General features: G+C 42.9%; 2 protein-coding genes across 2 annotated transcripts; both read left to right on the top strand.

Annotated features, from left to right (window-relative positions):
• The first annotated feature begins 4,699 nt into the window (after positions 1–4,699).
• s100a10a (S100 calcium binding protein A10a) lies at positions 4,700–6,376 on the top strand. Its single transcript, XM_056414793.1, has 3 exons — positions 4,700–4,809; positions 5,809–5,973; positions 6,059–6,376. The coding sequence occupies exons 2-3, from the start codon at positions 5,830–5,832 to the stop codon at positions 6,215–6,217; spliced, it is 303 nt and encodes a 100-aa protein (XP_056270768.1). The 5' UTR covers positions 4,700–4,809; positions 5,809–5,829; the 3' UTR covers positions 6,218–6,376.
• A 3,600-nt stretch (positions 6,377–9,976) lies between these two features.
• LOC130193831 (ictacalcin-like) lies at positions 9,977–12,035 on the top strand. The gene is made up of 3 exons (XM_056414596.1): positions 9,977–10,068; positions 11,495–11,643; positions 11,772–12,035. Exons 2-3 carry the CDS (start codon positions 11,506–11,508, stop codon positions 11,910–11,912), a joined length of 279 nt encoding a protein of 92 aa, XP_056270571.1. The 5' UTR covers positions 9,977–10,068; positions 11,495–11,505; the 3' UTR covers positions 11,913–12,035.
• The last annotated feature ends 1,612 nt before the right edge of the window (positions 12,036–13,647 follow it).

Raw genomic sequence — 13,647 nt, 5'->3', positions numbered from 1 at the left:
GGTCAGACCGTGTTTACATGCATTCGAATAACTGGCTTAGTCGGACTGAAATCGAATTATCCGTTTCATGTAAACACCTTTGTTCGACTATGTGCGGTCCGACTACGATCCGATTAACACCCCTGGATAACTCGATCCGATCCGGTTGATAATTCGACTATCGCGGCATGTAACAGTGAATTGGATTAGGAACTGGACTTTGCGTCTTTGCGCATGCTTGAGATTCCGACGCCCTCCTCCCTCCCTCCCTCCCATGTCGTGACCCGGAAGTCGAAAGAGTCGAAAGAGTCGATAATGTCACTATTAACATCATGGAAGAATAGTAGAGGGATGTAGCTTCGCCTTGCTCTCTGTTCGCCATCTTTCTCGAAATGTTGATGTTGTTGTTGTTGGTTGTTGTTGGAAGAGGTCAAGCGGAAATGGCTGTATCACCACGAGTTGAAATGAAAACAGCGCCACCTATCGTATCGGATATGACATGCTTTCGGCCAATGATTCGAATTACTCACTGCCATGTATATTGGGATAACAGCAGATCCCCCAAAAGATAGCATAGTCCGACTAAACCAAGATTCGAATTATACCATCATGTAAACGCACTTTCATCTTGCAATGTGGAGTCAAGTCCAAACTTTTTAAAATTCACTTCAATATGTTAATGGTCAAGATGGATCTCCACAAAGGAGATTAGATTACAGACATAACCTTATGCACATACTGTAACATGATAGTGACAATTACATCCAACAAGAGGGCTTTGCAGTCCCTTCATTTATTATTTTTTTCATGGTTTGATGCACAGTAGTTATCACAGAACGTGTCATTTGGTGTACGAATACACGAAAGACAGCAGACAGATACCGAATCCACTTGTGGGGAAACATTGCATGAGTTCAGTGATGAATCATACTCTCCCGCAATATCAGAACTGGCCTGCAGCGTAGAAACTCAAAGCAGAAAGCATTCTGTGCCCAGTGGAAACTTCTTGGAAGCTGTCGGCCTGGTGGTTCAGCCCAAGGACACACGGAAACACATGTTCTAGTTTGCTGGTGCAGTGAAGTTGGATTTAATTCACCGCGACACAAACTAATTAGATCTCATGCCCGAATGGAATAGTTCATCACAAGACTCCTCACAGCGGTCTGAGTGTATGGAAGAAGTACTGAGACTTAATTTCAGTGAATATCATAACAATATTAAAACATGTTGCTTTCCAAATGGTACTTGAGTAAAATCAAAGACATATTATGAGCAAAATTAACTCAAAGTATCAAAAGTAAAAGTACCCATCATCTATCATGGTCATTTACAGTGACGGCAACATTGTGATGCTGTGGCTGGTTGAGGTTGGACTCATTCTGACTGCTGGAGGTGATGTGTGTGACGTACAGCATCGAAAACAAATACTCTTCAAATAGAAGTACTGCCAAATTGTTCTTAGATTTGAGTAAAGACCTGCAGTACAAATGTAAGTTATCTAATATATTTATTAACTTTTCATATTCATATTTTACATTATCAACCAGTTATTTTTTTACAATAATATAATGGTAAATCATAAATGTATGAATTAGTTCAAATTAGCTCCATTTAGAGCACCTACAACATTGAAACCTATTACCACTAATTATTTTTTCTATTTTCTTCTCTGTCACTGTTTTCTGTTGTATGTCTAAAAACTTTGTTTAATGTGCTGCTGCTGTCTTGACCAGGACACTCTTGTAAAGGAGTTTTTTTAAAATCTCAATGAAGCCTTTTCCTGGTTAGTTCAATTTAAATAAATCTAAGATTAAAATATAGAAAACATAATACTGACAGGGCATATTATTGATAATAAGAACCCACATTTTACTTCCAAAGTACATTTAACTGATTATATGTTACTTTTGAAGGTCTTGAATACTTTTAACTGAAGTATTTTTTATATTGCAGTGTACCTAAATTAAGGGTCTTAGATACTTCTTTCACCACCGATCTGATCCGCATTTTACGATTATATTTTACATTTCTCAAAACCCCGCTCAGTCAGGATAATATCACTCACTGAACACACACACCTTTAATAAAGTACACAGATGGCTTTCATATTTAAAAACGTGAATGCTTATTTTTTTATCACATAAAATCATTTCCCCATGTTGTCCAGTTTCAGTTTGTAATCCTACATTTTGACCACTAGAGGGCGGACTTACTTCATCTTTCACGTCAGTAGGAGTAGTGATAAGACGGTGTAGAGATACTAATGCTGTTAGAAGTACCATGCATTTACATGTTTTAAATGCATTTACATGTTTTACATGAATTTACATGTTTTACATGCATTTACATGGTTTACATGCATTTACATGGTTTACTTAAGTTAAAGTACAACGTATTAAAGTATCACAAAGTAAATGTTCTTAATGTGCAGAATACATTTTACAACAAAGTGAATAATATCATAGGATTATAACTATTGAATTCATTAATGTGTGCATCCCTTTGATATTGCGGTAGCTTGTGAATTCAATTCAATTCAGTTTATTTGTATAGCACAATTTCACAAATTACAAATTTGTCTCGGAGTGCTTTACAATCTGTACACATAGACATCCCTGTCCCAAAACCTCATATCGGATCAGGAAAAACTCCCAAATAACCCTTCAGGGGGAAAAAGGGAAGAAACCTTCAGGAGAGCAACAGAGGAGGATCCCTCTCCAGGATGGACAGAAAAATAGATGTAATGTGTACAGAAGGACAGATTTAGAGTTAAAATACATTCAATGAATATGACAGAGTGTATGAATAGTTCATAGTAGGCATATTCCACGATGGAGACCTCCACGATCCATCAGGCAGATGGCGGTGGGGAGGAGGAGTGGGCGGAGTCTCAACAGTGGGCGGAGTCTCAACAGGACAGTGGCGTAGTCAGGAGCAGGAATTCCACGACCCAGACCTCGATGATCCATCAGGCAGATAGGATCTATGCCGTCTCATGGGGTCCGATGACCCCATGAGACGTGAAGTCAAAAGGACTCCGGGGAGAAAGCAGAGTTAGTAACGTGTGATTGAGAGATGAAAATTCATCCTTAAGGAGAAAAAAGAGGAGATAGGTACTCAGTGCATCCTAAAACGTCCCCCGGCAGCTATAAGCCTATAGCAGCATATTAAGGGGCTGGACCAGGTGAACCTGATTCAGCCCTAACTATAAGCTCTGTCAAAGAGGAAAGTCTTAAGTCTACTCTTAAACGAGGTGACTGTGTCTGCCTCCCGGACTGAAGGTGGAAGCTGGTTCCATAGAAGAGGAGCTTGATAACTAAAGGCTCTGGCTCCCATTCTACTTTTTAAGACTCTAGGAACTACAAGTAGTCCCGCATTTAGTGAGCGTAGCTCTCTAGTGGGGCAATATGGTACTACAAGCTCCTTAAGATATGATGGTGCATCACCAATCAAGGCTTTGTACGTTAAGAGAAGACTTTTAAAAGTGATTCTTGATTTTACTGGGAGCCAGTGCAGAGCAGCTAGTGCAGGAATGATGTGATCTCTTTTCTTAGTTTTAGTGAGAACACGAGCTGCAGCATTCTGGATCAACTGGAGGGACCTAAGAGACTTATTAGAGCAGCCTGATAATAAGGAGTTGCAGTAATTCAGTCTCGAAGTAACGAACTCGTGAACCAATTTTTCTGCATCTTTTTGAGACAAGTTGTGCCTGATTTTTTAAATATTACGTAGATGAAAGAATGCAGTCCTTGAGATTTGCTTTACGTGGGAGTTAAAGGACAAGTCCCGATCAAAGATAACGGCAAGATTCTTTACAGTGGTGTTGGATGCCAGGGCAATGCCGTCTACAGAAACCACATCACCAGATAATTGATCTCTGAGGTGCTCAGGGCCGAGTAAAATTACTTCGGTTTTGTCTGAGTTTAACATCAAGAAGTTGCAGGTGAATCTACTCCTGTAAATCAAGAAAGTCTTATTATATGATAATGTTATAATGTATTTCGTTGATTACGCTTTGCAGCATTAGTCTGAATGTGAGAAATAATTATATATAACAACAACAAAATTAAAATACATTAAATAAAGTTAAGAGTAAGTAACAGGAAATGGAAGCAACCTCAAAAGTGTATGCTCAGCCCTGATGGCTTTATGGGTCAAATAAAGAGGAACATGAAATACTAATAAGAAAAGTGAACCAAAACAATCATGAAATTACAGAAATTAAATTACTGAGCATACACTTTCAGTCTATCGTGTGCTGTAAATTATGTGTGCATCTGTTTGTTTAGTTTGTCTGGAGACAGCAGCAATAAAGCAGTAAAGACAACACTGTGTCACGTGTTGCTCTTCAGTTCAAACAAATCACATCATAATCTAAGTTTCTCTCTCTGCAGAGCAGTCGAGACCAGATAGCTGAGTGTTGGTCTTGCAGCATCAGGGTCAAAGGTTACGGACAAAAACACATTGATGATTAATCGATTAGTAATCATGTTGTCATGACTCCATCCGATAGACTTCAGTTTTCAGCGGTTGGTCTCATATATATATATATATATATATATATATATATATATGCTATATGGCCTAGTGTTATTGAAGAGGCAGTATAAGTTAGTCCAACATCTCTAACGTCTCCTATACTCCGGCGTCCAGCCCCCCCCCCCCGCGCGCACAGCCTCGCGCACGCCGGCCGAGTCCACCGTCCAGCCCGCAGGTTGACTCACTGCTCCGCAGTTAGGGCGGCGTCCGACTATAAAGTCTCCGCTGCGCTGTTCCCCGACCTCTGAACATTCCCAGCTCTTCTCTACCGACGACGTCCCTCCCTGCACGGTAAGAGCTGTGGGCGCGTAACGGGGCTCCGGAGGGTTTCATAAGCCGACAGGATCAAGAGAATTATGGATCCACTACTTTACTTATGTTTATCTGCCAATCAAAGTTTACCTGAAGTGAAGCATGTCGGTGTATTCTTAATACAGCGTATGTATAGTTATTCAACTTGTTGTGCTAGTACCTTATTGTTATATTTCTATTGAAAAATGACGCAAAGTATATTCATATAGGTGGTTGTCCTTTTTTTCTTTTTCTTTTTTTTGGAGGGGGGTTAAGTTTGGAGCTCACACTTTTAAAATTATGATTATAGAATATTTATGCATTTAGCTAGCATCCATATGAACTGTAATGTCTCTCTATGACATGTGTCTCCATGGATCCTCTCTCTCTTGTGGTCCACCCCGCTGGGTCCATATAGCTGTGGACTCAGAGGGTGTGGTGGGGCTGTGGCTACAGTGTCTCCTCTCAATTGCTGCACAACCACCATTTTGTGTATCCGCACATTTTTCCCTCATTCAGCTAAAGTTTTCCATTCCCCCTCTGACTAAAAAAAAAAAAAAACCCACTCAGCTCACATTTTCCCTCCCACTTCTCCTTTTGCACTGTTGCCCTCATAGACATAACACACTCTTTTGAGTTTCGTGTTTTGTTTTTCTTCTTATTCTGACCTGCAGCCCTCGTGAACATTAAACGTTGTGAGGAAGGGTGTCGGAGGGAAGAGAATGGTGTTGCCCCATCATCGAGCTACATGATGCAACTAGTCGACAGCATTTTACTCTGAATTTATAGTCAAATCATTTTCATAACAAGACATGGATGTCAATGTGTGAGGCTTTTAAACTCCCGGAGACAAGCTTGTGCGTATCATCAACAAAACAAACAACCTCTTTCCCATTTCCTCATAAAAGTTTATCCTAAATTGTCTCTCATTTGCTATCATTGATGACGATTAACAATGTTCTTCCCTATTTTAACTGTTGTTTCTCCTTCTCCGTGCAGTTCAGACACACCTCAGCAGCCATGCCTTCAGAGCTAGAGACCGCCATGGAGTCGCTCATCAAGGTGTTCCACCGCTACGCCACCAACGTCGGCAAAGACCGCGCCGCGCTCACGCGGCGACAGCTCAAAGACTTGATGGAGAACGAGCTGTCGACCTTCCTCCTGGTGAGAAGAGACTGCATGTTGATTGTTTAATAATCTGTCATAACCTGGAGCTCACCACCCTTATGTTCTCCTCTTGACCCTGCAGTCTCAGAAGGACCCTACTGCTGTGGACAAAATCATGAAGGATCTGGACAGCAACGGCGACGGCCACGTTGACTTTGAGGAGTTTGTTTCCCTGGTTGTTGGACTTTCCATCGCCTGTGAGCACTGCTACCAGAACAAAATGAAGATGGGGAAGAAGTGAGCGGCCGGAGGAGAGGAAGAAACCAAAAAGCATTTCAAGTTTTGTAAAGATAGTTTTGTTCATTAAATACACTGAAAAATTCCAAACCTGTTGCATCTGCAAGTTACTGTATGTTCATTTGCATCTCATTTAAACATAAAAGCACCTCTGCCTCTTTTAGTTTTGAGTGTTTTTTTACTCGTATACATATTTAAAAAAGCACACATAGACGTTCATTTGTCCCACCCCGGAGAAGCTGATTCCAGAGATCACGAGTGTGCTGACTCCCATGGCTCCGTACCATCAACACTCGGAGCGATGATGTAATCCCCACCTGTAGTGTACGCTTCCCTGTGTGTGAAAGTGCACAGCGACTCCTCCCGCGCTGCTCGGTACGCTGCTTATCGCCGCTCTGAGGAATCTGCAGAATGTTCCGGGCCCTGAACACACCTCTCTGTGATTGTCGCAGCTCTATGAATCACGATTCATGAGCAGATGAACGAGGCGACCGGGCCGCTTCTCAACTGCATAAAGTTTGTTGTATCCTCGTCGATCAGATTTGATGGAGTGGGACGATCTTGTGGAGGGCCTGAGTCACATGGCACAGTGTCAATACACCACATTCTTTTCATATTGTTTCATATCTGCTGAAACGTGAATAACACCAGAGAGATGACCCAGATAACCTCCTCCTCCTCTTCCTCCTCACTCTTCCTGAACTGAAGACAGACTCTTGTTCTCTCTCTCTCAGGCAGCACTTCTTCTCAGGCTTTATTCTGCCACTGACAAGCTCCTCCAATCAAATGTCATACTCATAAGTGACTAAGATATGACTCTAGTAATTAAGGGTGTAACCGTTGAGGTCATGGGTCAGCCAACCCCAGAGACGTCCCAGAACCTTCCCTGCCTGAGGAAGGCTCCAGCTCAGGGGCGATCCGTCTGTCTAGCCTGAACACACCTCCTTTAAGGCAAAGCCTGGCTGTGGTTACAGGGGAAACACCAAGTTGCTAGGTTACAAAGCGTCAGTGTGTCTGTGTCTGTGCCTGTGTGTGTGTGGGTGTGTGTGTGTGTTCGCCCCTCTGTGTACACAAGCACCACGCCCATGTGACCCTCAGCTGAGTTTACAGCCAGGATTTCCCAATCTGTTGTTTTGCCTTTTGTGTTATTAAGCAAGAAGTTCACAGCATCCATCGACACACGCCGCCTGCTGTATGTTCATCGCGTGGCCTCAGACGATAACGTTAATAGTTGTGAGGATAGATAACACTCTCCGAGCATGAAGCAACCCTGTGAGATCAGTGAGGTCAACGAGCAGGCCCAGGCGTGTTCACTTAGTACACTTACTTATTACCTTGAATACGTGGGAGGGACCCTGCTTCCTCTCACAGTTTCAACATTTCTCAACTGAAGGTGTGTATTGGTTTGATAAGCAAACATTTGCGAAAAGCACGCTGCACCTTCCTTGGACACACACACACACACAGGAAGAACAGCCCCTCTCATGTGGACTATTAAATTGGTCAAACAAAAGCAGAAATGTCCTGAACCTACCAAACTCTTTCCAACATCCGGGTCGTAGCTGCTGACATGGAAAATGACATCAAACTATTGTGATCTCGTTGCAGCGGATGATTTTAAAAAGTCAAAAGTATCTCATGTGTGTTTGTCTGCTCTTTGCTGCCACTTGGACGTGAGCCAACACATCTACATGTCTCTCCTCATGAGCCTTAAAACGCCGCCGAATCAAATCATGAGCGACCTTTGTCTTGTTATCTGGTCAAAGTCTCCTGAGGGCGGGCCGCAGCGCCTCATCGCGACTGAAGTATTTCTCAAATCCTGTGTGGACGTTGAATTGAAAAGTGCTGTCTCTCTATGTATGAATCCAGAAAAGACTCTGAACCCCAAGAATGAACTTACAACGCTTTCTCTTCAGTGTCCTTCTGCTTGACCACCAGATGGCAGAAGAGCCAGCGTCCTCGTAATGTTGGCTGTGAGCGTTTGATAACTGCAAATAGTTTCATGTGAATCAGTGCTGGATGTATTACAACATGTGGTTTCCCTGTTTGGTCAATGTGAGTGACTAAGACGGGGATGGAAAAAGGGAGGGAAAAAAGTTGGACTCAAGTTTTCCACACGGTGAAAAAGCACAACGTCCAGGTCTTAAAGTCAGTCGCAGAGTGGATGGATGTTGGTGACTTGACTTTTATCAGAACTGTACTGTACTTTGATTGAAGCACTCTTGGATGCTGTTTCTCTACCTATTCCAGGTTAATCCAGCCTTAAAAAGACATTTGACAGACAAGCGTGAAAATATTTTTTTACACCCCTCAAGATTTGATTCCTCTGCACAGACTAAAAGCCGAACAGCGGAAACCAGGCCAGAGAGATTTCCATCATTAAAGTCGAGCGATTTCAGAAATCACTGATGTTAATTAGAGACAGACACAGTTGCACTTCCGGAGGAGGAGAGACAGGAAAAGAGCTTTGATGTGCCTCCTCGACGCCGTGCAGCGGGCCACACACATGCACACAGCCGCCTCGGAGCTCATCCTCATGTCTGTGATTGCAGGTCTCTGCAGCGTGACTCATGAGCGTCAGGACATGACTGTGAGTCACAGCCTCCACCACAAAATTGCAAGGAAGAGAGGACCGACTGGGGTCCACAACAATGAGTCACTGTGCCCAAGTGTGTGGGAATCCAGCAATTAAATGAAAAAAATGACAATTATATACACAAAAACAAGAGAAATTAGTGAGTTCAGTGTATAATTAAAGTATTTTCTTGTATCCTCATTTAACTCTAAATGTACAATTACTGTTCATTGCTTTGGATCTTTATATTTTTCAAGATTTCCAAGAAGGGACTTTTCAAAAGTCTCGTGTACACACACAAACAACCACAATGTGTTTGGGCTTCACAGAGGAAGACACAGTATGACCCACTTGTAAAACACTATCAAAGTGGAATTATGATTGAAAATGCATGTGCACTTATTTCTTGTTTCTTCTTTGGGGGAGAAAAAAGTAAACAATTTTTAAAACAGCTCCATCAAGAGTCACAGGTTTACTTTTAAAGGATTTACAAACGTGACCTCAATACAAAAAGTCATTGAGTTCACAAAACTAACAAAACATCTTCAATGAACAAGAGAAATGAAAACGATGGATGTTTTCTTGAAATTCATACTTCATTCCCTAAAGCAGTAAATATCATGTTAAGATAGTTTTTACCTTGAAAAAAAGTTAACTAACATTCAACCAAACTACTTTAATGCATTGCATTAGAAAGTGGGAGAAAATAACTCTATAATTCTCCCACGTGACTAAATTGGCTTAAATGTGACTGTAGCTATAACAATGAGGTAATACAAACATGCTCTCGTTGCTTTCTAGTCTTAAGAGCAATAATTACAAGTCAAAAGGACATTGTGTGTTCATAACATGAGAGATTGTTTTTGATGCTAACATGAAGCATGTTTTTAAATCCCTTCTGGATGCGAACATGCACTATATTTATCTGACTAGTGAGCACATTGATTGTGTAACGGCTCGAAGCAGAATCCAAAACAACTGAATACTCATCAGCTGTTCGATGGGGCTGAGTTTCTAAGCAACAATAATGAATCCACTGTTTCTCAATAAATAACTTGGGAAATCATCAGATGCCAAAATGCCACGAGGGGACACGTGGGAGTGGCCGCAGATGAAAAGAGAGGGAGGGGATGAAAAGAGAGGGAGGGAGGGAGGGAAGGAGGGAGGGTGTGGTCGCCTATAAAGACACCTTGGCGTCCTTCCCCTGCAACCTTTCCCATCACTACAGCTGCTTTGACTTTAACCCTCCGGTCTTCTTAAATCTCTACGGATCAGCTCTGGTGAGTCGGAAATCTAAACAATACTCGTGTGTTTGTCATTTGATTTGATTTCTTTTTCTTTTTTTATATTGTCTGTCACTGTTTTATGTTGTATTGTCAGAAACTTTGTGTAATGTGCTTCTGCTGCTGTCTTGGCCAGGACACTCTTGTAAAGGAGATGTTTAACCTCAATGAGGCATTTCCTGGTTAAATAAATTTAAAATTAAATAAAAAATGTACCGACATAATAAAACAAATGCGGCTAAACTTTTCCCCAGAGGATATATTCTTTTGAACGCAACACACTGCAGGTCCGTTTTATGAGCCTTGAATACCACATTAAAGAGACGAGGCACCAGCTCTGTGTGCTTTTTGGTCTTTTCTTCATTTCTTATGGAACTAAACAACAAATTATGTTCTTTTGGCTCTGACGCCATGTCATCTGGTTAACTTTAACCTGGAATGTCCTTTTACTGATGCATAAGTTAGCGTCACGCTTTCTAATTAGCTTTAAAATAAAAGCAAACCTAATATGTTTTTAAAACTTTATTTAACCAGGTGAATCAGATTGAGATAAAACTTCTCTTTTGCCTACTCGTTTTGTTTGCACAATTCCCACCTGTGTACCCGCCCTGTGCGGCCACAGTGTCTCCAGCTGGCCACACAGGGCGCGGCACCACGTGACTCCGACTGAGACCGCGACCAACTCTCTGGGGGGCATGGAGTCGGTGGAATAAAATCAGGTCCTGGCCTGCTTTATGTACGTCAGACGGACTTACCTGGAGAGATTAAGCTGCTGCCCTAGCAATGTGTATGTGTACACAGGTTGTTGACAAGGGAAAATAAGAGTGTCTGGGCCCCAGCGGAAGCCGGGGGTTTATTTTTATCCATCTCCACGGAGAGCTCAGAGAAAAACACAGACTACAATTATGTCAGCCACTGCTTGTTGCTCAAAACATCCTCATCAATAACATTTAGTTTGCATTCTTTTATGTGTATGTTGTCGAAACAACGATAGTATATTCATACATTATCCACTTAAACTGTAGCTAATGGGAGTAAAAAGCAAAAAAACAGTTGGCCAACAACGATAGTGAAGCAGACTTGAAGATCAGAGCCATGAACTCGGATGTGTTCCCTTTTCTTTCCCTCCTCACCGTTCCCTCGTGTTGTGGATGAGAATGTTTTCCTCGGTTAACTTTCCATGTTTGCCCACCATGTCACGTGATCCGGGGTGGTGCTCGTCAGGGAAAGTTACCAGAGCTCGACTTTGCCTCTAGGTGGAGTCACAGCAGCATTAAACGAGAGCACCACGCTTAAGCAACTTCTTCAGTGAATGCCCTGAAGATATTTGGGGGAAATGCTACGTCAACCCGACCTGCAGGCAACCAGACCAAAGCAGGAACATGACAATTAACTCTTTATTCTTCTTGTCCCTTTGAACCAGCAATCATCATCATGTCTGACATCCAGCAGGCTATGGCCCTCCTTATCAACGCCTTCGATAAATATGCCGGCAAGGAGGGGGACAAGAACACCCTGTCCAAGGCCGAGCTGAAGGATCTGCTTCAGAATGAGTTTGGGGATATGCTGGGGGTGAGTGACCTCTGACCTCTCGACTGTACATGGCGGTGCATTGTATGGAGATTGGTGAATGTGTACATCGTCACAGCCTGTGGAACATGCCCAGTGACATTTTTTTTCCTTGCTTTTCTCAACTGCAGAAGGCCAGTGACAAGGAGGCGGTGGACCGCCTGTTCAAGGGCCTGGACACAAACCAGGACAACAGTGTGGACTTCAAGGAGTTCGCCACCATGGTCACCTGCCTCACCATGATGTGCCACGAACACTTCTGCAAGAAATAGGGATCCAAGCTCCACCTCAGGGACAGCTGAAGGAAGACGACGCTAATCTTAACTAGATTACCATGAAGGCACACAACATGATACTCACGCACAATGAAATAAACTTATTTCTTTGAAACACTTCTGCACTTTGTCGGTTACTGTGTACTCTGTGCTAATATGTGTGAAGATATTAATTACACAGACGTGGTAGTGACATAGTCTAAGTAAGCTTATGATAGTTGCCCAAAACACTTAAATTGCAGGGATGTTGACATAAAGCTTTTACGCCTAAAATTCTTACAGCTGGATTAACTTCAGGAAAGGAGTATTATTATTCCAGGTTATGAAAGAACGGATATAATTAATGTTGCTTACCGTACTTAGAGCTAGAGCACATTGGACAAAGCCCTCTAATTAAAGATGAAATATCACAATCATCCTCTTACAGGTGAAGTCCAATAAGCAAGAACACTATTCTATACAGTCCTGTTAGGGCCTGACTTGTTCTGGTATTTCAAAATACCTTATTGTGGCTAATGATATCAGTTATTGATTGGAAAACTTTAGGTTTTGTACAAACTTTTTTTATTGTACTTCTCTGCTTGTATAACAAGTGTTACATTTGAGCATTTACCATTGCTCTCTAAGTGTAGCATGTTGCCACAGTTAGTGATGTTGAAGTTGCATATTCTTTCATTAAGGCTTTAATGTGCTATTGTAAGTAAACCAGAATGTTTTGTTCTGGTATATACTCTACTACATTGAGTGTATTTGATGGATTTATTTTGGATTCAATCTATTGTCATTGCACAGAGTACAGATACAGAGGCAACTAAATGTTTTCTCTGCTCTGGAGTATCTTGCTGCCAGTTCATTGATCAGAGACTGTATTTCAGCTCCAGTGGCCAGCTTTCTCAGAAGCTGCCCCGCAAGACTGCACCTCCTGGATTGTGGCCTGACTGCTGACCCCTCCCAGCTGTCACACTCGCGGTGCCACAGGTGCACACACATCCCACAAAATCTGCCCCCCCCCCACATCCTCCCCATACACCCCCCCCAGGCCCTCCTGCTTACACCTGTACACCACCTTGTGTGTGTGTCCTGTACACACATCAATCCCATCATTGAGTCAGTGCATGTGGGTGTGGTGGTGGTGGGTGCGACTGTGAGAAAGGCCTACCTGGAGGAAGTGATCTGTCACTCTGGTGCGGGACAACAGCCTCATCATGAATGACTCCAAAACTAAGGAGCTGATGTGGACTTTAGGAAGAAGGTACAACAGAGAGGATCTCACCACACCAGGGATGGGACACCACTGGGGATTAACGGGACTACTAACTGGGAGTCCACATCACCGAGGATCCAAACACAGATCTCAAACAACAGACACTCTGGTGAAGGCAAGTGAAGGGCCTCAGGCAGCGCCTCTCAGGCAGCTGACAGCTAAAAAATCACACAGAGGATCCTTTTCTCTTCTCTGAGGAGTCTCCAGTGAGAGGCTCCCTGACAGGGAAGCTCAGCAGCCTTCTTCACAACTGGGCCGGCAGGGCAGAAAAGGTGCAGAGAGGAGTAACACGAGCTGAGAGCGGATTATGCAGGACCACCCACCCTGGGACTTGTACCTGCCAGACAGGACACAGAGCCGGCAGGATCATGCGCAGGATCACACCACAACAACAACAACAGACTGCTTCAGCTGCTGCAGCAGGCAGGCGCCCGGGCAGGCGCTGAGAGAGATGAGAGAGGAGAGTTT

Source organism: Pseudoliparis swirei, chromosome 1 (genome assembly GCF_029220125.1).
Source record: "Pseudoliparis swirei isolate HS2019 ecotype Mariana Trench chromosome 1, NWPU_hadal_v1, whole genome shotgun sequence".
In the NCBI taxonomy this organism is placed as follows: Eukaryota; Metazoa; Chordata; class Actinopteri; order Perciformes; family Liparidae; genus Pseudoliparis; species Pseudoliparis swirei.
The sequence above is the reverse complement of the archived record's forward strand: the minus strand, read 5'-3'. Positions and strand labels throughout refer to the sequence as shown.